General features: G+C 38.9%; 1 protein-coding gene across 2 annotated transcripts; it reads left to right on the top strand.

The window, feature by feature from the left end:
* Nucleotides 1–5056: 5056 nt before the first annotated feature.
* Nucleotides 5057–20457, top strand: alg6 (ALG6 alpha-1,3-glucosyltransferase). Of its 2 annotated transcripts, XM_067514187.1 has the most exons (14): nt 5057–5237; nt 5513–5597; nt 5952–6041; nt 6168–6256; nt 6408–6490; nt 7096–7160; nt 7531–7716; nt 8808–8943; nt 12034–12119; nt 13627–13711; nt 13951–14021; nt 15685–15753; nt 17414–17606; nt 19613–20457. In XM_067514187.1, exons 1-14 carry the CDS (start codon nt 5156–5158, stop codon nt 19808–19810), a joined length of 1518 nt encoding a protein of 505 aa, XP_067370288.1. In that variant the 5' UTR covers nt 5057–5155; the 3' UTR covers nt 19811–20457. The 2 variants fall into 2 exon arrangements, with proteins under 2 accessions (XP_067370288.1, XP_067370290.1); XM_067514189.1 differs by lacking the exons at nt 5057–5237; nt 5513–5597 and adding an exon at nt 5616–5856.
* The last annotated feature ends 4773 nt before the right edge of the window (nt 20458–25230 follow it).

The following is a 25230-nucleotide window of genomic DNA, read 5'->3' as shown; positions in this document are numbered from 1 at the left end:
TCCAATCAGATTTTCATTATTAACATTCTGTAATTGTTTGCCGGCAGATTTAATGAGGCGAGTTGTTGTGGTAATATTTCATATATAAATAGGTTCACACAGAAATTTAAAGTAATCCTAAATAAATATATTTTCATGAGATTGGCATAAAAGAAATAGACGTCTTGTGACTATTGTGCGACATTTACATGATCATTTCAAGGTTTCCAGCTTGAAGGCTATTTTACCCCTTTACATTATTTTTTCCTTTGGAATAATACAATTTTAATTATACTTTCTGGGTAATAAAGGAAATTTTAATTATTTTAACGGCAACAGCTAACCATTGAAACATATCAACCTATTTCCGTGTTAGATTTTAACTATTATTGAAATGTTATTTTGAAATAATTGTTTGTTTGTTTTTATTCCTGTTTTTAATTTAATTAAAACAGTTGCCCACGTTAAAAATTGGCCTAATAATAATGAAGTAATAAAAATAACATTTGGATTTTTATACACATTATATGTAAAGGAAAACGCAGCTGAAAAAAATAAGGAATTATTTTCTTGCAAAATTTTACATTTAAGAAAAGTAAAAACCAAAAATGGTAGCTATTCACTTTGGCGGAATATCATAAATGATAATAATATTTCAGATTTTGAGGTAAGACGGTGAAATAATAAATTAGTCTAATTGTTTTGCAAACTACTTTCCGGCTGTTTTCTGACAATGATGCCTGAGTGGAGGTCACAGCTTGGGCGCCTTTTAATTTACCATTACATCATTTCTCGTATCGTTTTACAAGATATAAAGGTAACAGGTTCGCAGTTGTGTCTGGCTAATCACTTTTACACAAACAGCAAATGGTGTGTGAGTGTGTGCGTGTGGGGTGGGGTGGGGTGGGGGGTGGGGGGTTATATGCGCTATATTTATCTGATCCCCATGGGAAAGAGAAAGGAGCCTCTGTCTCTGCTTCAGTTCACCGTTAGGCACCGAAGAAGGTGCTGATGATGCAAAAAGCTTCTCCAATGTCACCGGAGCGTTTCTACAGACTGCATCGTTTATTATTGCAGCGCGATTATGGTTAGAGTCAAGGTTCTTTTATTTTAATTGAATTATTGTAAAAATAGTAACCCATGCCACTAGATCCTCTACAAAAGGAAACAGGACAGAATATAAACATAAAAAACAAAAATCGTAAATTTTAGCATCCTAATCATTTCTGTCGACATAATTTCTTTTGTTTTTAATAAGCACTTATAACAATAAAAACGGTGTCAAGGGTTGTGATAGAGACATCCTGCTTTGTCCAGAGGTCCGTTTCAGGGCACAGTTGGACAACATAGTTTTTATTATCACCATATGTAGAGAACTTAAATGGGATTTCTTTTGAATGCAGCTTCATTACTTGTGTGTCCTTGAATTAATTGAAATAAAAATTCGAACACGTTTTTTTTTTTAAATTCATTTTCAGTCATAGCGTGTGTGAGCCATATGTGGTTAGGGATCCAGGTTCAGCCTCTCAAAAGTCAGGTTCTTAAGCCAAAGTCTAGGGCTCACATTCATGGGTCACAGGATGAAAGTGGCTGCAGCACACGCAGTCTCCTTGTAATAATGCGTCAAGTGTGTGTGTGTGTTGTCGTACAGGTGATTCTGCAGGCTGACTAGACCTCGGAGGAGAGGAGGGTGCAGCCAATAGGGGGCGTTAACTGAGGCTGTCAAAAAAAAAAAAAAAAAAGAAATCAAGGAAACGTTTAGGAAGGTAGATATCACAACCTGAAAAACGGTAGAGGATAAACTCTCTTTCACAAATTCAGCTATTCTTGTTCCAGTGTGTCCAATAAATTGAAATATAAAGTCTAATAATAATTGTATGCAAAGACTGTATTTTTGATGTAATTGTAAATTGTAATGGCATTTGTTTAATGATGTGCGTTAGAGCACGGTAAACACTTTTTAAAAATGTTGAATCACAATAAATATGTAGCCTATAGTTTTAGGGTCAGAGACCCAGGCCATTGGAAGTGCTGTTGTTAATTTAGCAGATAATGTGAAAATACTTTACTTAATTGTAAGAGTCATGTTAATGGCATATTAATATAAATAATTGATTGGATTACATTATATAATTTTCTAAATCTAAATCCATAACGTAAAGTCACTACAGACTCCTTTAGCCCAGTATATATATATCGCTGTATGACAAACAAGTGCGTTGTTTTTTTTTTTGTTTGTTTGTTTTTTTTTTGGTGTTTCATGTTAAGTCCCCAACCAGCGCTTTATTTCACCACCAAGTGAAGTCGTGTGAGGAGCCTTAATATATACATATTCATTTAATTAAAGTTAAATTTGTTATTTGAATTCGTTTTTACAATGAGATGGATAATTAACATTTGAACGTACTGTAGCATATAATAAAACGTAAAAGTGACAAGTTTCTTTATGTTGTAGGTGCACTTTTGGTGCTGTGCATAAGTATGAACTCCTATTATTCTCAGTATATGGCAGGGAACAGTTCACCAGTTTTTCAAGGACCCAACACACTAACGGTATTTTTCTCTATTATTATCATATCAGTCCAGTTGACATCCATTTATTTATGAGAGGTCAAAGTTTAGGCTAACCCATGTGGAATAGGGGAGTTACTGACATCAACAATAGGAAAAGCCAATAAAAATAGGCTATATCCTAATTGTCTTATGTGTAAATGAGATTTTCAAAGCTCCAAAAACAAAATAAATATTAGCATGGGCCAAATCAGGAATATTTATTATTATAGACACTGCATGTAATGGAAATACCTTAATGTTTTCTTTACCTCAAAGACTTCAGTTTTCCATGTAGCAGTGTACAACTATAAAAAGTGTGATTAAATTAAAATTTTGTTCAGTTTCATCCACCTTTTTCATTCATCCATTTATTCTGATGGGTACCATGCTTGAACAGTGTTTCAGTACACCTGACTGGTCAGATTCAACGCAGTCTAATCAATCAATGTAACCACAAATTAAATGATCTCTTACTAACAGCTACCAAAAGCTATAAAATCAAGAAGAAAACATTTTTGGCCGCAAGGGCTCCTTTTTAGAACAATATCACCGCGCTCGGAGTTGATGCACTTAAACTTATTGCTTTTACAACTACGTGCACCGTGAGTAATCCTCTAATAAGTTTCAGGAAGCTAAATACACGTAAATATTATTTGCTTACCTATATGGCCTGTCATGGTAATATCTCATCTAGTGTAAAACTCCAGGATTTTCTCAGTTTCTTAAAAAAACAAACAGCTATTCACCAGGTTTTATGCAGTGGATGGGTTCCCATGCAGAATTTAATAATTTAAGTATCTGGTTGTTTTTAGCTTTCAAAGCCTGATGGTGAATATTACCCCTGCACATCTTCTAATTATAAGCATATTTAGTAGCTGTACAACTTGGAAATTCTAGCAACTGAAGCTATTTTTTAAGCAATAATAGGATAACGTACTTGTACAGATGTGTCAAAAGCATTTTGACCGAACCATATTTCTGTATTTAGTACAAAGCAGAGAAGATCAACTTTGACCCATTTCAGCAAACTTGACTATATTCTAGACTACAACGTCATTGGTAAGCATGGCCCAGGCCTCCATAACAACTAGGTCATCCTCCACCACAAGCCATAGCCTTCTTGTGGGTGGAGATTACAGACAGTAAATGTAGGTACAGCAGTTACTGAATATTTAAAAAGGCATAGAGATGAAGCAATAAATGACAAAGTAAAGCTGGCGTGGCCAGGCATTAATAACTAATGGGTGCCAGTGAGTTATAGGCTGCTGCCGTTGTAATGAAAGTGTCATTGCAAATCAGCAGTTGTCCGAGGTTATTATTATTTATGCATAATTGATGCACGAACCATAAGGAACATGTTTCAGCCAACAAATCCCAACACCTTGGGAACAAAGACGATGGTGTCAACAGAAGAAAAGGTCACAGAGGAGAAAATGCCCCTGGGCTGAGATTTACATTGTGAGAGGGGACGATGGAAGGTTGTTATATCTACACACACACACACACACACACGCACACACCTGTATACTGAAGGTTACAGCAAACTAGCTGCAAACATGACAACTGATCCTCTACTGCTCCACACGTGTAGTGGATTAATTACATAGTATCCTGCCATAAAATTTATAGGTTAGTGACATTTGTGCAGTTACAGTCGTTTCTCCTGATATTTGTGGTGCTTTAGAAGTAAATGGTTGTGAAATTATTGCAAAAGATTTCTTTTCAGAACTCATACAATTCTTGTTTCCTTATCACTATCACATAAGATGGCCTACCATCACCATATATACTGTATATTTACACTTATGAACAATACCTATAACTTGCATTATCATTTTTGATTACTTGCCGGTTAAAAAGAAATTGTAATTAATTACTGTCCATGTTTTCTATATTTTGTCTGTATTTAAAGAAACGTGAGCTTCGTGATGCTATATGAATAAATTTAACAAGAAAAGGGAGATAATCACTAGCATTAATAAGAAAGGTGAACACTTTTTATTCTACATTTCTATTTATTGATACAGGTAGTGACTTTATTCTATGACCTTTATTATTATCATCATCATCATTATTATTATTATTACAATGTAAACATTGTTGTGCTCACTTCCTAGTGGAACTACATAGCTGTCAATCGTGGACTTCTAATTCAACTTCAAGAACAAGACCTTTTGATAATACTGAAGAATCAGATATTTGACCATGAATATGCAGCAGTTTGTCAAAAATGTCGCCTCAAACGATGATGCATTCGAGCACATGGGAAATGTCTGATAACCTGACTAGAGTGTAACCGATTATGGTATTATGTTGCTAGTGGCAAAAGCGTTGACACTACTCACAAAGGAATTTCAACTCTATATGCTATAACAGATACAAATATCGCTGGATAAGTTTATCCACTCCCTGCGATTATGCGAGGAAAGGAATATCTCACTTCCACGTCTTTCAAACGCACCGCAACTCGAAGCGCCGACGTCAGCCTGCATTGCCCAATGAGAAGCTGAAACGTAGCCTTGATGGTTGACGTAACAGGAAATGTAAACAGATTCCAACAGTGTTTCAATGAACCGATTTTTGACGTTTATTTCTGCTAAGCTAATTTTACCGGGCAAAAATCATGCAAACGTGGAGTGTCGTGTCTATTTGTGTCTTGTTAGGCATTGTTGTGAGATGGGGCGTTTCGTTAAATTCATATTCAGGTAGGAAGTGTGGAGAGTGTAACGCTAACCATTCAGTTAACCACAACAGTCTTCTTCAACGCACAGATGTTTATTTGAAGCAGCAAATAGATTTTTTTTGTAAACTACTAACAGAAAATTGCTTTACAATGATCAGACCGTTGCTGTTAGCAAGTTGCTACAACGAGTCTGTTAAGTCTGCTTCTATGCTGTCCTTTTTTTTTTTTTTTTTTTTGATTGATGGAGTTTCTCATTCATCCGATTTAAGTTACACCCGCTGACTCGTTTTTCAACAGGGGCGGGAAAGCCACCAATGTTTGGCGACTATGAAGCTCAAAGACATTGGCAGGAGGTGACCTACAACCTCCCTCTGCATGAATGGTTAGTCTGAAGCTGCAGTTGTGTACTCACAGGAGCTGGTGGGATAAATACAAGCTCTTTTAGGCACAGAGGGACACGAAAAGATGGCTAAAGCCTTGTTATGAAACTTGACAATATTGTAATGAATTAAAAAAAAATTATTTAGCAATTTATAGTGTGGTATAAATAATTGTGCCTTAGTTCATGCTTCAGCAACCACAATATACCGGTAGGATATCACCAGAGATCATGCAAAAGCTTAAAGTACAGTATGTCTCAGGTATGTAAGTAATGCCGATGTACAGTTATATCTGTGCCACAGATATAATGCCCAATTTCAGAATTAACTTATATTTAGCATTTGTACTCTTTCAGGTACTTCAACACAACTGACAATGACTTGAACTACTGGGGTCTTGACTACCCTCCTCTGACTGCATACCATAGCTGGATCTGTGCTTATATGTAAGAATGTATGCATGGACGTTCGCTGAAGAAAAGAGCGGCCCCATGGAGTTCTCTGGACAATAAAACTACATTAAAAACAGTGCATCTGACTTTCTGATTTTGGTATCTGTGATTTTCCTGCAGAGCAAAGATGATAAACCCTGAATGGGTGGAGCTCCACAAATCCAGAGGCTATGAAAGTCCGACACACAAGTTGTTCATGAGGGCTACAGGTACAGTAACCATGAGCAATTAGAATAAAAAAAGTATATGAGACATATTACTTTGAATGTGTTACTAAGTCCGAATGGTCCGATGGATAGTGTTAAACTTGTTTTATTTGTTATACAAAACGGTGTAATGTGGTTCTTTTTGCTGTTTTAGTCCTTGTGGCAGATTTGTTGGTATACATCCCTGCTGTGGTTTTATATTCCTTGCATCTGACTGATGGATCCTCTAACAAAAAGGTAATACGCCCACTGAGTCTGTCACAATGCCTGATAGCTTTTTTACTAAAAGCCCACACTTATTAACAGACTACAGCTCAAGTGCTCTGAATTGGGAAATTACTAAGTAATTATTGCAATTTAATTATTTCTGGAAAATTATTACATTTGGATCCATCTTCATACATTTACAATGGAGTAAGTTTAGAGGGATAATTTCTAGTGATTTGTCATGTGATAACCCATAACCACTGACGCATTGTATACTAATAACCAGCAGACTGTCATTAGATTTAGTTATGTTGTTATGTATGTTTGGCTGTAGTTGTATTCTTTTTAGTTATTTCATGTGAGGTCCCATTATGGACTTGAGGATAAGTTATTGTTTAGGTTTCAGCTTCCAATATTTACTGCACAAGTTTTTAATTTGAATGAATTCATTTATGTATCCAAATATTATCTAAGTTATTGTTATTATCTGTAGTAATTGTAAGCTTTCAAGCACCTTTGTGTACATGTTGGCACGTTTGATAAGAGTTGTACTTTTTACTGTGCAGATAAGTTAAATATAAAATATAAAAACAAGGTTTGTGTTCCATCAACATGTCAATGTTCTTTTTCTCCAGGTGTCCACTCTGTTTTGCTTCCTGCTCTACCCAGGACTAATTCTTATTGACTATGGTCATTTCCAGTATCTTTTATCTAAAGTTGCATTTCTAATATTTATTGACTTTGATTTTGTAATTTGCAGCTGTTGATTGTTAAACCCCAGACCCTAATACATTTGTATAATAACTAAGTAGTATGCTTAGTAGTAGTAGTATACTGGATTATAAGGATTATACTTACAAGTACAGTATATTCTCTCAGACTTAGTAGCACTTAAGACACTACAGACATACTATAGTGAGATATAACTTATTTCAATGCATTTGAAATGAACTGACCCCAGATCTGCTGCCTGTCCCATTTCAGCACAGGGACTTATTTAAAGTACTTCTCACTAAAAAGTGTTTTACACTGAAAACCTTCTAGCTCAGTATCAGCCTTGACAGTATCAGGTACAATGGCTTGAGCTTGGGTTTTGCCCTTTGGGGAGTTTTGGGTCTGGGTCTGGGCTGGGACGCACTGGGCTCCATGGCCTTTTGCCTGGCTCTAAACTACAAGCAAATGGAACTGTACCATGCGCTGCCCTTCTTCTGCTACCTGCTGGGGAAGTGCATCAAACGGGGTTTGATGGGGAGAGGGTGAGTCTGTTTATTTATTTGCTTCTTTTATGAGTCTTTTTTTCTTTATCTGTTTCATGACCTTCATCAGCCGTTCTGTTTAATTTCTTTCTCTAATCTTTTTGCAATAAGGTTTTGTCTACTATTTTCTGTATTTCCTTACATCATTGACTGTTTAGCAACGAGAAACCTACAGTGTCCCGAGAAACATGTAAAGAGCAGTATGCTGCTTCAGTCCACTGTATAGTGGTGAAAGGTCATGCTTAACTGTAACTAAAGAATCTGTTGTGCCAAGAACCGAAATGGAACAGAGAAGACCAATGGAGATAGATGGTCATATTAGAAATAATGTAATGTTAAAGACAAATTTTACATTTCTCTTTTACTAATGGTTAAAATTATTGTCTCAATAAAGCTAAAGCTATTACAAAATAGTTCTTGCACACTCTAATCACTCCCACATTTTGTCACAAACAAAAAATAGGGTAAAATCACAGTTACTACAGGAGTGTATTCGTTGGTATATTGTTTTGACCCTCTGCACAGAAGTGTGAACGGAGCGCTCACGCCAGATATGTAATGTCAGTCTATAAGCGAGCAGTGTCCTCAGGAGAGCCACAGAATAACTGAGGTAATCAGATTGGATGCTGTTACTAGTGTGTCTGTTTATCTAGTAACAATGTACCAAGGGCATTTAGTGGCAAATGGGGAGCTGGATTAGAAGAGCCAGGGGGAAGATATGTCCAGATGACACTCTCACCATGCCCAAACTCCTCAGCTATGCCTGTGTGTGCAACTTCACCAGCAGCTTCACGGCTACAGCTGACAAGATATCCTGACATACACGCAAGACTTTCAGCTGATGCATGGCTTTCACTGCATTCCCCAACGCAGGGGTCAAATCCCAAATTTAGGACTTGCAGACAGTGTGTAATAGTTGTTTGAGGAATCCCAGCAGACATACACATACTTGGGCTACATGCCAATGTCAGGGTTTATATCATTGTTGTCAAAGTTATGTCAAGAATGTTCTTTTTCTTTATTTATTGTGTATCTGAATCTCTCGCGCTCCTTGTTAACCAGTGTGTCTCTGTTTGACACTCCTCATGTAGGCTCTTTCTGTTGGTCCGAATTGCCGCAACAGTGTTGGTGACTTTTGCCCTCTGCTGGTTGCCCTTCCTGCCTGACCCCAACCAGGCCTCGCAGGTTGCCAGGAGGATCTTTCCCGTGGCGCGTGGTCTGTTTGAGGTACAGTAGAGCTTCTTGAATGCCTGAAATCCACAACTGAGGAGCTTAATCTTTTCCTAAGACCAAGTGCTATAAAAGTAGTATTGTCATGCACGCCTGTAGGAATAGGGGCTTTCTGCTCGCATCACAATGTGTCATTTAAAAAATAAACATGGGTGATGTAAATATCTCTTGACAGCTGATTAATATGTACACTAGCCTAACCAATGTTAGACCACTTTGGCCTAAAGATGAGAGGAGCCATACATGTATATTCTCATGAGCATTTCATGGGACAGTTTTCTCTGCAGCCTTTCTTGCCTTTGAGGTGGCACAAATGGCTGATCTTCTCTCTGTCCCATAGTTACAAATAAATGTGCCTGTGATTCTAATTTGAATATAGTGATATTACAAACACTATTATTGTCATACAATAAAAAAATGAGAGCCTAAGGAATGTACACATACTGTTTTGTTACGCTCCCACAGAGATTTTACATTATTCTGAAAACTGAAGCCTAGTGTTTTAAGGACTAGACTTAGGCTTTGGGACACTTCTTAAGTAAGTTTATTAAGTAATTAGTGCTAGAAATCAGACATTGAGGAAAGGTAAGAATATGGCAGTTAAACTATCAAAAGTATCAAAATTATTTATTTGTTTCTGAAGTGTTGTGTGGTAGAGGTATAAGTTCACATAAAATGTAAATACATTTAGCTAAAAATTAAACTTCACAAAATACTTGAAGAAATTTACTTGGTTACATTCTTCTTTCCACATTTGGCTACTGATAGGAAAATAATCTTTTGTTTTTTCTTTTGGACGCTTTGCGTTGTGAACTAAATGACCAGAAGGTGTTTTCAGGCTTTAGGTTGCTGTAATTTCGGTGGGAAAATTATAAGACAGTGGGGAGTCATTTTAAACTATGATCCAGTTAAAAAGAGAGAGGCTGTGTGATATTACAAGATTTTGCAGTCACAGCCTTATTATTGCTGCTTGTGTAGGATCAGTCGACAATGACTGAAGTGACATATGTCTGGGGTGTCCTCATTTCACGGGACTTTTAACAGGTTACAGCATGACGCATAGACTCTTCCTCATGCCTGACACTTTGTTCCATACTCTCAGCATGTTGAACACCCCTCTAGCGTCCCGTGCTTAGCCAGTCAGAAATGGATACCCTGTGGGATCAAAGAAAACAGTGGAATAAAATGGTGGAAGGTCAGGAGATCATTTTCAATCTCTGGGAGTTTACTGGGGTTCGCAACGTACTGTGGGAGGATATACATAAATCAAACTAATTTATAGTCAGGATGTTTTCAGCACTAAATAGCGCAGCTATGTTCTAGCCATATGGGGCTGATGACTGGGGCCGACTGTAAAGGTGTATGACAGCACATCGGACATCTGACCACTTCTTTCACAAGCAATCTATAGACAGTTTTATAGCTCATGCGAAAATATGTTCATATTTAATTGCCTTGAAACCCTGCCACAGTCAGTAGTATTGAAAGTAATGGAGGCAGTAGAAGCAAAGTGTATGCATGTATCTCTATGCTTGAACCTATGACTGACAACTCAGAGGCCAAGGTTTGCAGCCCTCATTTCTGAAACCCTGTAAGCCCCCTTCTGTCAAAATCCCTGAGGTTGCACCAACCACAAGGTGTCATGGATGTAAGAAGTAATTGGAAATTCTACCAGGGGAGCGGTGGCATCGTGCGCTGCAGCAGTATTTGTTCAAGAAGATGATGCAAATATAATACACAGGGTGTGAGAGATACTATACTCTCCTTTGACGACAGCATGAGGCTGCAGGGGTGAGTCGTCCTGAACAAATTGTGCACATATGCAGAAGCTTCGGACAAGGGGACAGGGGTGAGAAGGGGTGGTGGGGAAGAGGAGAACTGGTGACGGGTGGTCTTGGCGGCTTCTGGGAGGGAGCAGTTGTAAGTTTACCCACCGAGCTGCATTCTAGCGTCTCACGTTGCCGTCTGGTCACAAAAATGGCACCAAAGGTTTCTCCCCGTGAAATTCCAAGCTAGCTTATAGGTGAAGGAGCTGCACTGCTCTCGCCACCTTACATTTGCTGATGGGACCCCCCTCTTGCTCATATGTTGTGATCAGTGGCATCCAGTAAAATTCCCATAGGGGTTTTTGGAGCAGGCAGGCAGAGAGGAAAGACAGAGGGATGGGGCTGAGACAACACAGCACTGGATGGCCCAGTGCTGCTGACTAAGCTGCCATTAAGATCCACACAGCTGTGCTGTGCTGCGAGCAGTTGGAGCACAGGCAAGGCCAGAAATAGTTTTTCTAGAGAGGGCCACATGGAGGAACTATTCACAGTGGAATCCTAAAGCTGATCTAGGGACACTGCCTCTGTGTTGTGTGATATCATCGTGCACAGTGGCAGCTTGGGCCTCAAGATCATCTGATCCCTGCACAACTGCTTAAGCACTTAAATCAACTGAATCGCTCAGCAACGCCCTCCTGAACTGATCTCCGAGCTTATAAACTGCAAGTTTAGGCTGGTACTGAAGTTGTAACATAACTTCTGTGTCATTCATAAACCAAAGGTCTGATTTTGTGGGTTATTTATAAAACAACATGAACTGAACCTGGGATGTTGGCACTGTTTTATTTTTTGTTTTGCTAAAGAATCAATGTTTTTAGTTATTTTAGTCTAAGTGGAAATATTAATAATAAATATTTGTTTGCTAAAAAACTGAAATTTAACCATGCAGCCAACTGTATGACATATTGACACAGTATATTTTTCAGCACTGGTCTGTGGTTGGTCTTTATCTGCTGGTCATGCAGAATCTCTGGTTTGACACTTGACCTTGTGTCGCTAAGTTTACAAATAAGTTTCATGCTTTTTCTGAAAGGGGAGTAAATTTACGATGAAGGAGGTTACATACAAATTTCTCCATGGACTTTTTATAGCCCCTTCAGTGTTGAAATAGCTACTTACAGCGGCACCACTAATTTGGTTTCTATTCAAAATGCATTTCCGAATTGAGTTACGTACACAGATGTCAAGGCATTTGTGCTACCATCTTAACACATTTTGGAATTTAACCAAGTGGTGTGTGTGTGTGTGTGTGTGTGTGTAGGATAAGGTGGCCAATGTGTGGTGCAGCTTGAATACCGTGATAAAGATCAGATCCATTCTGTCCAGTGACTCTCAGCTGTACTTCAGGTAATCTCTCCATCTATCTAACAAGCTCTCTGTTCTGTCTCCCGTCTCTTGTCTTTTCATTTTCTTTTGCTGTGTCGTCCATCTTTCGTCTCTCGACTCCCCCCCCCCCTCCTGTCTCTTGTTTGCGCTCCTTTCATTTCCTGGGAAAGCAGAGCATGCCCAAGGGAAAGAAGACTGTGATCCAGCAGATTGGAAGTAAGATCATCCCTTAAGGAAACATCTTGTGAGGAACCTCTAAACATGAAGTCACAGCTGTTTTTGGAAATGTGGCGACGACGGGTTAACTTGCCCAAAGGAAGTTTCAAAGCATGTGTCACATACAGATATAGCAGAGTAAATCAATCCGATAGCATTATGTTCTTTATTAGATGACGTCGGGTTTTCATGAGTGACAGAAACAAATGAATGGTGCAATCCGGGGAGAAGACGTAGTAAACACCAAGCGGCACGTTAAACTCATCTTGTGCCTCTGCCAACTGAAGCCCTCCACAAACTATGGAAAAGTTACTTTGACCAAAAGCTGAGAATCTGTCCAATCACAGCAACAGGAGAAAGTCAATGTAGCAGTCGTGTGATGGTGGAGTCTGCTTAAATAACTCAGCAGACTAAATTTAGGGGCCCCATGTTCGCAGTATGGACACGTTTCTGCCAGACTGCTAAGTCCAGGGATTAAGCTGGACTTCTTTGACTGTAGTGTATGTCAAACAAATGAAAAACCCTCTTGTCTTTTTGGCACAAGCAATGGATTGCTAAATGCTCTGGTGTGGGTATACTGTGTACATAGAATGAATCAGCTGTGAAAAGTGATACATGTCTTTCCGGACTCCAAAACCCTGCCCTACACATAACAGGCTTGTTTTCATACTCATTAAATACCTACTTACTTGTCTGTTATTACTACTATCCATCCTTCTGTCTCTTTATGTACAGTAGTTATGTCTACATTCACATGCTCACAACCACGAATTGTAGCACAGACACATTGAAGCCCTGACACCTTGAACTAACTTGCCGCCCAGCAGCTCAGCACAGTCACACATCCAGCAGGTGACAACTAAAGGGTTAAACTAATGTACGTAACCCAAAGGGGCCCCTATATGGTCCTTTCCCATGCAGCCGGTGCCGTTTTTGCAGAGGCTGGCTGTAAGATAGTTTCTGGCTTGACAGATAGAACACTTGGCTTTAACAACAACAAATCATATGATCTTGTGCAACTGTGCAAAAACGAATCCTGCTTTGTCGTTTGTCCATGTTCTAGTGATGTTGTCATCAGTTTATACACCAAGCCATGTCAACTGAATGGAAAGATGCACATATATACACATGTGCAAAATCATATATTTAATACTGTCTCCAAATTGATTTTATATTCCAAAAGTCTTCTGTTGTATGTTTTATACTGCACGAATCTCCTCTCCCACTGGTTTATGTTCAGGATTTTTGTATTTTTCTTTCTGACAGTGCAGATGTGAGTTAATCTCAATGTTTATTTGTATTGTTTTTCCAGTTTTGCCTGCACTCTCCTGGCAGTCCTGCCGTCGTCTATCAGACTTCTGATGAAGCCCACCTTCTGGCAGTTTAAATTGGCCTTGGTGAGGGTTTCTGGCATGAATACACCAACCTGTCTGCTACAACTTATTTCAGTACCATGCTGAATGCACTGTCTTCTTACATAGAGATGAGACCTGTTTTTCAACTAATGACATGTCAGCTCAACATAATGTAAAGAGGATTGATACCCGTGTGCTTTATTTAAGAATCCTATGAAGTATTATTGTTAAATATCTGCATCAGTTGTTAAACTGTCTGACTATCTCATTGTCACTTTCAGGCCAATTCCTCTCTGGCATTTTTCCTCTTCTCCTATCAAGTCCACGAGAAGTCCATACTTTTGGCTGCCTTGTAAGTACAGAGACGATAACTACAGTATAACTTCTGGAGGTTTCACTGAGTGACATGCAACAACAACCAACCTTTATGTAAATAGTACGTTTTGGTCTCAGATGGTGGTGGTGTCTCAGATATTGAGGAGTTGAGATTTAACTTCTACTCTTTAAGAAGCCGTTTGCCACATGCCCACTACAAATCTCTGTTTGTTTTAATGCAGGTTGTTGTAGAGTTAAATATTTTTGAACTTTGTTAAAATGACAAAATTCTCCTACTGTACAACCAGAGATGCAGAGCAACTATCTCTTTAGCTACAGACTTGTTAACGGAGTAGTTGTTCACCTCTGTCATCACACTCAGCACTGCAGACACAAAAGCAGCAGTCTCAGCTTCCATCGTCATGATATGTGGCATGGCACTGGGTCATATTTAACCAAGCAAATGCAGTACTTGCACACGTGAAAGGCAGCATTGACACTGATATTCGCTCCCAATAACGTGACCACATTGAAGGGGGCCGTTAAGGAGGGTCCATTTAAAATAAGACACCGTGTGTAAAAGAAGTTTAATGTGGTTTAACTATAATGCAATGTAAACAAGCAAGGTGCTGTGATGGCAGATCACATTAATGCGAGCACGTGTTCCTGGTTAATTGGTTATGGATGCTGGTTACCTTAAAAACATAGCAAAAGGTGAAAACATTTCCCACTGTGGTATCTTTAGAGAGTTGTAAAATCATCTCTATGAGCATTACAAGCCAATGTGCTGTGCTTTGGTTTCTGATACCCTTTTGAACGGGTCCTTCTTCCAATTGGACATGTTCAATTTTATTTTGTCTCACCAGTGTATGAAACAACATGCAATCTCCCGCACACTTTACATATTCACCTCTTTTCAGGGTGAATGTGCCCTAATGTGCATGTGTGTAGTTCATTACCATTTGCCTCAATATGTGGCAGTAAGCTATCGGCTGTAGGTAAAGAGTGAGGCCTAGGGTAGATGTGACAGGGAGGGATTTGGTTCCTAGATCTGGGCTCATCTATTAATCTAGATTAGGGTAGATTGTTGCTTTATTAACTATTGAGTTATATCTCCCACCTGTCCCTCAAAATCAATCAGTAATGCATGTTCAGGGATTAGGAAAGAATGGCAGGCAGCAGCTCAGGGTGTTGTTTGCGCAGGATCAATTATTGGGCTGTAACAGGATCGCCAAAGAGCACTGGCTGTAATTATGGGTTCAGGGACCGGTGGAAAGTACCCCCTTCGAAGCAGAGCGTACAACTCGCATTAGCAACCCAGCTCAGTTAACAGTAGGCCTACTACAAAGACACACACCATGCCATATATTTATCACAGCCAAGATTTGGACATCTTAAATTTGAAATTAAAAAAGTAAAAGAAACAAAAGGAAAAGGTTGGAGCGACAGTTACTGGAGGTCTTTACAGCACCAGACACGCCTGTGCAGTTAAACTAAAAGGATGTGAAACTGAACAAATGCTGGCTGCTCTTGTGAAGGGCTGCTACAAAGGAATTCATGGGGCACTGCAACAGTTTAGTAGCTGTAAAATTGTACATATGATAGCTGTTTATATCTTCCAACCTGAGATGTCATTAATTTCAGTCTTACAGTAAATAGAATACATCTTATATATAACAGCAATCTTGATCTTTTTCTAGGCCTGTCTGCCTCCTGCTGAGCGATCTACCCCTGATAGCTATTTGGTTCCTTCAGGCCTCAACGTTCAGGTAAAACGATGTGAAGGAAAGATCACTATTCATATTCAAATTGCAATTGTTACATATATCAGAGACTCACTAACTTTTCATTGCAGAGTCTACAAGACCCATTAGCAGAAAAGTTAGGACACTGTGTACTGTGTAAATTCAATTTCATGTTAAACAATTTTTTATTGTAAAAAGTTTTAAACCTCCCAAATTTCCTGCAAATGGGATTTATAAATAAGAATGTAATCTACTAGTTTCGCATTCATGCTCATAAAAGTACTTCATGCATTACAAACTCTTGACATTGACCCTTTAGTTTACACTAGGGGTGCTGTCTGCTTCACAAATGACTTGTTTGCCAGGCGTCGCTTTCTTAGGTTGGCAGTGCCAGTGACATCTGCTCAGACCTTAACTAGGACGTGTTTTGGATTTGTGATGGATGTTTTGGGATTGCATGCCATTACCTCTTGCTCTCAGAGATAGCCAGATTGTGCAAAAGGAGATATATTTTTAAGCATTAAGGAAGATATGCCTTGTGCTATCATTTAGACAAGATCAAGACAAGCAGAACTTGCCCTGAATTTTAAAGTTAAGATTGAAATTAATATGCTGGGTGTCCTTGCGGCTAAGTTGGCACATGATGTATAACTGCAATGTCGATGTCATCCCTTCCTGTCTCAGTCTTTTCTGTCCCTCCCCACCGTTAACCATCCAATCAGAAATGCCATAGAAATAATCCTAATAAAGCTAAATGGATCTGTGATGTGGGTTGAGCTGAGGATCATGAGTGGAAAAGGCAAGTAGTGCTGCAAATGCTCCATCTAGCTTTCACCAGCTGTTGTTAAATTCTTCCGGCAGCACTAATTGTTGTGTGTGTGGTTTAGTATAAGGATATCTGGGGATTACATAGCATAGTCTACATGCCTTTTGTCTAAGTGTGCATTGTGTAGTGACAGGAGGTCATTCTTAGCTGCTTCTCAGTACAGTCTGACTTGGACTTTCACATTATCTGCATCCTCTAGTCTACTGGCTCTGCCACACACACACACACACACACACACACACACACAAAAAATACATCTCTTGTTAGCATAATTGGCTGAACGAATGCTTAACCATAGCCATTTAAAGGACAGAAGGCAGCTATTGTTTCAAATTAAAGAAGTATGTATTTAGAAAATGTTAAACTATTATCTACTGAATGGAACATTTTTGTTAGGAGAAAAAAAAAAACAGAATGAGTAGTTTGTGGGGAGTAGATAGATTTTTACAAGCAGGGCTGATATGCGATTTACTATGAGTGAACTGTTGTTCTTGTCCATGCCCCTCTGCTAAACTAAGATAAGCTTGGCATGAATGTCACAGCCCCTCACCTCAGGGGACAGAAAGCTTGTGCAGGCCTGCTGGATAAATGCTGTGCGGTTTACTGTTGCCATTCTTTCAAAAAACATGATACTGAATTATTGTATTTACTTTATATTGTGTGTGTATATATATATATATATGTGTGTGTGTGTGTCCTTTTAATCAGAGCGACAGTTACGCATTGCATGCTGTATAAACAGCAATGGCTGCTTTTATTCCACGTTGGCCTAGAGTCATAATGCCTTGCTCAAGATAAAGACCAACGCAAATGGCTAAACTGTAAATGCACTATTGTTCTTGTCCTCCCACTGTGCAGCATGCTGCCCCTGTTTATGAAAGACGGTCTGCTGATGCCCTATGCTGTGACCTGGCTGGCCTTCCTCTTCCTCAGCATCTACCTGCTGTCTGCACTAGAGCACTGTTCGGAGGAAAAGCTGAGACTGGTTGCCTACTATAAATTGATTTTCTGCCTTTCCAAAACGGAGATGGCCTGCACAGTGAGATGGAAGGTCAGTATTCAAACCACGGTATGGTAACCAACTGTACAATACCTAACAATGATGGTGTAATAGGCACCAGGCTAAATGTGGTTGTCTACAAACAACATTTTCAGTGGTGTATTGATACATTTAAAAAAGGGGGGGGTTATCAATATCACCAAACACTATTGTATATAATTATTGTTGGTATCAAAAGTTGTGAAGGATACAATAAAATGTGAATTTGTAGTTAGAAAAGGTTCCAGCTGAATGTCGAGTTAGTTTCTAATAAAGACTGGTAAATGAGATTATTGAATTCACACAGATATAATTGCAGGATTGTATTTCGGTTTACCACAAACAAACGGAGCATTTACAAAGACCTAAAGTCTCTCTATAATTTTGATAACATCTTTAAAATAACACAATACTAAAACCTTTTCTATCTAAAGATTTGGGTAAATTCTGTTGAAATTGGAGGGATTTGTGACCCTCAGTTCGTCACAAATGTTCCTGGGTCACTTGCGGCATGCCTTCTTGTATACCGAAGAGCTTTTTGACACCACCTCTAGGGGTCACCAGAATGATAAATGATTAGACCTTGGACACATAAAAATAGCTTCCTTTATGCTGTAAGTTTGCTTCAGATTAGACACTGCTTAGCTAACAGTAAACAAAGCTACTTGATAAATTAATAGTTCGTGTTTGTTCTTGTACATGGAGGGGGGGAGTATACTCAGCTGATGCATCTGCATTACAACGGGTGCTGATTTCAGGATCCCAGATGGCTTGTAACTTTGAAAGTGGCACTAGACCCTAAATTGCAACAGTGTGAGAAGATATACCCAACTGTATAAATAAAGCTCATGTGCCGCTGTAAGCTGTCTAAGCTGTCCGTGGATGAAAGCCACTGCCAGCCGAAGAATTATTTATCACTTATTTAAGTTTCCACAACATCTGAAGTTGCTGCATTGCCAGCCCCTTAGTGACAGGGGCACCGGTAGGGTGTCAGAGATTAAGAGAAGGTGTCTTTTTATAGCGCATGTCATTAACACAGGTTTGCCTAGATATATTTATTTACACAAGCAGCATAAATAGCGAGGCCCAATGAAGGCGATAAGGTTTCATGGGAGCGGGGTGGTGACGGTAAGCAGGGATGTGAGGTGTTTCCTCCATGTTACTCACTGGCTTATATGTGGCCCATAAAGCCCAAATGGACACGCAAATGACGTCACTCTCTCACTGTCGTCGGTGTGTCCAGCTCAGTGTCTGGTATAGGGAAAAAAAAGGCAGTACTTTAAGCCAAGGCTAGTCCATACTCCACAAAGTCTTTGAAGGGATTTCAGCATTTTACATAGGATAAGATACATTTTCCTCCCTAGGTCACCTATTGTTAGACCCTCCCTGCATGGCGAATACCCATATCTGATAAACACCACAGCACAATTTGTAACACAGGTTTTTATATTAAGAATATTCTAAGGAGCCATAGAAAATATTAAAAAATTTTTAAGGCTATGTGAGTTAAGTCGTAAATGAGTGCGTCTTGAAAGAGTTTCTCTTTCTTGTTAAGAGCTTTGTCTTCTTCTGGAATGGAGAGAAGCTCAGTGATGATCTAACATACAGGGAACTTGGTGATTGAGCACCAAAGGTCATTTCTGCTGCTTTTCTAAGTTTCCTCAGTTATCTTGTTTGAGAGATGGGAAATATATAAATGGCAATCCCTAAGTACATACCATCACACTTAGTATATGACCTCAGTTACATGTTGTGACAGAGGTTACATACCAAGTCACATGATACTAGATAGAAAACTTCATTCATTGCTGAAGACAATGAGATGCTGTTGAAAGCAACTAAATGGACCATGAGTTAATATTATTCGTAAAGTCATTTGTTTAAACTCTCGTTTTATATTGCTCTAAAGTGGTACCATAGTTATTTCTCTTCAGCCTGGCTTTGTAAAGTCTTAAAACATTTGATCCTGAACTCCACACAATGTTTGATCTAATTTAACTCAACTCTCCGTGTTGCAGTTCTACATCAGCATCGCAGTCATGGCTGGTCTGAGCATCGCAAGTGTAATCCTGGTCCCTCCACCGCATCTGCCTGACTTGTTTCCTGTGTTGGTGTCTACTACCGCTTTCCTGCACTTTTTGGGAACATATATATATTTCACCATTGTTCAGTTCAGCGGGCCACCAAGCAGAAAGAGCCAGAAGAAGAACAACTAAGTGGTGCCAAAAGAGGAGATTTTTAACTATTTTTGCTTCAGGAAGGGGAATGTTGCTAGACCTCGTGCTCATCATGCACGTGAGGCTTTTCACTCATGCCACCGTGCACCAAGTACAAAAATACCCCTGCTTATTAAGGCATCTTGCTGACAAGAAAATTACTGTATTGCAAAATGCTGATGCAGAAGAGCTGTGACATCAAGTAAAAGGAAAGGGTTTTGTAAAATTTCTGTAATGAATCTGTAAATATTGAAGCTCCCTCAGTTTTTACTTTTCTTATATTTCCCCATTTACCACATGACTTAGGTCATTTGAAATATACGTCTTCTTCAGTTACTTTGGCTTCGACCTTTGCCTTCACATTACACTGTTTCAGTCATTTTGGGAACATCACCAGTAAACATGCAGTAGATAAGGACTGTGCAGCCAATGCAACGGAGTTCAGATATCTCAGCGCATGGATGCTCAAGTTAAAGGAGGTGTCCACAAAAACGGGAAAACCTGTTGTAATAAGTTTAATTTAGTCAACTTTATAGCCAGAATTTGTGGTGGTGATGGAGTCAATGAAAGTGTGGGTTTTTTTTCTGTCTTTTTTTTTTTTTTTTTTTTAAATCCTCAATACCTCCCGGGCATACTGGGATTAAACACATACCTGATGGGACCATACTCAGGTCTACTTGTTCAATATCTATTCATCAGAACTTTGTTGTTTACAGTTTTTTATCGTATATTTTTATCCATCGCTTAAGATATTTTGTTCAAACATAGTTTTGGAAAATAAAAATTCAATTTCTCAGTGACCTAAAGTGAACACCTGTGTTATTGCCACATTGTTAAATGGTTTCATTACAAGCTGCTACATTAACTAAGTCTGCTAAATCACCCCCAACAGTCTGGCAGAGACAGAGCTAATAATTGGACAGAAATTATATCTTTCAAAGCTTTTACTCAACATCATTAAATATTCATTACAAGTCCTGGATACTACAAGAGTCCTGCACAAAAGACCCGTACATTTAAAACAAAACCAGTGACAGGGGAGGCCTTAAAAAGAGACGGTGGAATGTGACAAATCTCAACATAATGCTATAAAGTTGAAATACCACAGAAAAAGGTACCAGCAATTTCTTTTTCCAATCTCTGAGCGAGTTAATGACAGGCATAAAAAAATCCATTACAACTATAAATGTTATCAGGTCATTGAGGGTTGCCTGTGCATCTGAGGCTCTCGGCTGGTGGCCAGTAAGAGTCGAAAATCGCAGTTAACTGTTGCTACAATGGCACGGCCCTTTTATTACACATGCTTATGATACAATGTCAACGCATGTAGAAGCATGTGGGGGGCAAATAATTTGCCACTTCCTAGTTTTGAAATAGCAGTTAGTAAGGAAATACAGATAAATGGGGTATGTTTGGTAGTGAAGTGGTTAGGACATGTACCTTAGAACCGCATCGTGTACCGTTTGAATCCTGGCTACATGCATGTCGTGCCCTTCTGGTTCTGTCCTTTCAATGAAAAATTGGCACATTTTCATCGACAATATTCCACACTTTAGTAAATGAGTAATCAATTATCAATCCGTTTACTAATAAATTCTGTCAAGCAAAACTCATCCAAAGTTGCTTGTTTCAGCTTTTAAAATATGAAGATTTGCACCTTCTCTTCTCTTGACATTTGAGCCCTTGAGCATATCCAAATAAACTTCTGCAGGCGCTGGACTAAAAAGCAGACCCAGGAGCTTTGAGTGCAGTGTGTAGATCTTTTGTTTGACATTTCTTACAAAAGTGTTATGATATTATAAGCAACTGATTCATTGACGAAAAAGTAAAAAGATATATTGCTACTAAAAAAACTAACCACATTGTATATTGTACAACATTTAGAAACAAAATATGAAAAAGGTGTGAGACACTGCAATATGTGACACCATATTCCCAAACACAGACATTAATAAAGCTAAATAATAAAAGCTCTATTGAAGCAATTTGAGACATATTCATTTTTGAACATCAAAACTCAAAAATGATATTCACAACCACTTTTGTCTGATAGAGGACTTTTTAAAATCACTTAAATTGGTGCTACTGAATAAAAAGAATAAGAAAAAGTGAAATTAAGTTAAATAATTAATTCATTTTTAAAACTACAAAGAAAATAAACTCTGTTACTGCTTACAGACTCTGACTAGTTATCCAGGATTTACTGTATGTCTCTCGTTTATGTGGCTCTAAAACTTGGACTAAACGCAGGCACCTGGTGTAGATAGTGTTTCATAGATGAAGGCTGTGTTAATTGGAGATGAAGAAGTGTTCCCTAAGGGACCAGTGATTACTAATAGACATCATTCATCTTGGCAGAAGAACATCTAACAACTTTGGATCCCAACCTATAGTTTTAGAAACTGTTGGTATAAGGAATATGTAGATGTGCTACAATATGAGTGCAAAACCACCATGGATCCCTCCATCAATGTCCTAATGGGCTTGTATCAAAACATTAGTTTTGTTTATGGATGTGCTTGCTTTGTCCTTCACATGGCCTCTAAGGGTGATAAAGTGAGAGTTACACGATCCACCTTAGGCAGAAATAGGAAATGTTGCTGCAAACACCAGCTGTTGCTTAGGTCGACTCGGGCAGCAGGAGGCCTTGGTCTTCCCAGGCAGCGCCAAATAAAGAGACTACTGTGTTGTGTGAGACAGTTTGTCCCCCCCTCCTCACCTTTACTTTTCAAAGGTGTTAAACTGCACAGGTGAGAAGGATTGCATACTTTTAGCCATGAAGAAGACGAGGGTTTTCTATCTGGAAGAACATCATTTGCACAGTGCTGCAGCATTGTAGTTACTGTAGAATCAACACTTGTCAGCTGCCAGACAGAGGCTACAGCAGGTACATGAGGGCTGATATGTCAGTGGATTTGTTCGCTGCTACCATTTCAGACATTTCTGCAAATGAATGACGGCTTCCAAGACATCTCAGCCTCACAACTGAAAGCACAGATTCCACATTCATCTCCTGCTTTTTCTCCGCGGGATCATAAGCACAAGAGGTGAAGAGCAATTCCATTAGCTGTCAACAGCTGAGATGCCTCGCTAACAAAAACCTGGGGAATATTGGAGAGGAAAACATGATTGTAACCCCACTGGCACCCAGTGATATTACATACACACACACACACACCACAGTCAGTGTTAAGATTGAAGGTTCACAAATACCAGAGAAAGAGACAGACAGGGGGGAAAAAAATGCTAACAGACGGCATATTTTTCACAGATGGGTAACTTTAAATACCCAACACTAAGAAAAGACATTACTAAATGTAAAGTTGACTTTGTATTTAAACTCTTACCAACATTCTTCAGTTATTTTTCCTTTTTTCAGCAGAGTCACTTATCTGATGCAAAAAAAAATAAATAAATAAAAGAATTCATTCTTGCTTTCCGAGTTAAAATGCAATGGCATTCAGAAAATCAGAAATCAGGTCTGAAAAGATTGCTTACTCCGCAACCCCCTGTGTCGATCGAACGCCAGCAGCTTGAGTCGGACCAAAACAACCTCATACACAACTCCCCCCTTTAATTACGACCACGGGTTCAATCAGAAAACATAAAACTCCTGGTGGGTAGGTGGCATCTGTCCATGAGGGCTCCTAGGATTGATGTGCCAGAGTCCGGGAGCAGACTGGGCTAGCAGCCCACGACCTGTGACACGGTCCCATCACTTTTATGACATTTTAAGAAATCTTTTTAATACAGCCCATTACGGCTGACATACAAATCTTGTCCAACATGGCCCCATCTGCCCTGATCAATTTTTACACTGCTGAGCAGTCCCCTTTCCCTTCATTTTGTCATTTCAAAATTCATATTATATAGGATTTTCTTATAGAATGAACTGCAATAAAAATATGTTACCGCCCTGAAGATGTGCACAAGTCGGTTCGTGGCTGTTACTTAAAAGCTTCAGAGAAAATAAAATTTGTTTCTGTAGTAAGCAGAACTGTTTAAATGTTATTTATTTTTATGTTCCTAAGAAAATATATTGTGAAGTGCAGCATTGATTTAGAACATAACCATGTCTCGATACGGGTTGGAAGGTCTGAATTTATGAATCCTTTGCACAACTCCTTTAATTGAATTTTCCAAATCTCTCACTACACACAAATAATCAATACCTACTGCTGCGGGAAACTTGCCTCAGAATTATTAGGGCCTTTCTTTTTCAATTTTGTAGTCATCAGCACATACAGGCACTGTGGGTATTTGTAATGCCGTGACTACACCCAGAGGATTTATGCTTGCCCCGGGCCTGATTGCTCACCAAAAGTGACTTCTTTAGAATGCTTACTGAAACTTTTGTTAACCTTAAAGGACAGTCGTAAGCGCTTCTTTGCACTTGAGGAAAGAAATAGTTGGGCAAGGCGGAAAAGGAGTTGACAAGGCAGGGGGGGGGGGGGGGGGGGGGGGGGAGAAAAGGGGGTGGGGGAAAGAAAGAAGACGACATAGTAAGGAAGTTGGAGGATTGGCCTTTGGGGTTTTAATGTTCATGGGGATTTACTCAGCTGGCTTGTCAGGGTGGAGGAAGTAGAGGTTAGGTTGGAGGCCGAAAACCAAGGGAGCAGAGGCTGAACATGCACAAGGATAAAATAACTTTTTTTTTTTAATATTACAAATAAAAGGTTAAATAATAAAAGTATTGATAAGCTCATGGCATCTAAACATCTCACACTTGTAAACTACTGTTATCCTAAAATTTCATTAGTAATCTTTCAACAAAAGTTTCATAGTTTAGTGACGCACATATTTTATGGATAACACTGTAAATGTCCATGACTAGTCTGTGGATTTGCCACAGTCACATGCTAACATCATCTGCCCTAATGTACATGTCCCACACAACCCAGTTCTCCCAGAAGAAAGGAGAAACAAGGCAACACAATGGTCTTAATTTGAGGGACACCAAACAGTGCATATTATCTCGAACAGTACCAGCAATATTCACAGATCTTGGTTTTACTTTAATCACGTAACTCATCTCAGCACTGCTTATGAGTGTTTCGACCGGTCGGAACCATACTGTAGCTCTGAATTTAGATAGATTTATGTCAGACCGCTCATTTTAAGTTGGAGGTTCCCTGTGAGGTTTGCACAATCCAATAAAAAAAAATAAAAAGAGAGAATTGACTCTGGATCCATTGAATATTGAGTCTATGTGTGGAAAAGAGTTCATTTAACTAGTATATCTATAAATGTATTAGTACTAGGTACCTTAGGTATAGTCAAGAAATTTGTCAAATCAATATTCAGTATGTGCATTTAGTTGTTTACCATAGCATATAACTATGTCCATAGAAAAACTAAGATTCGGTTTTATTACAAGATGCACATTAATGTAAATACAAAAGCAATGCTGCAGTATTTTC

The sequence above is a fragment of the Channa argus genome, chromosome 8 (genome assembly GCF_033026475.1).
Source record: "Channa argus isolate prfri chromosome 8, Channa argus male v1.0, whole genome shotgun sequence".
Classification (NCBI taxonomy): Eukaryota; Metazoa; Chordata; class Actinopteri; order Anabantiformes; family Channidae; genus Channa; species Channa argus.
Note: the sequence above shows the minus strand (reverse complement) of the source record. Positions and strands in the feature narration are given on the sequence as shown.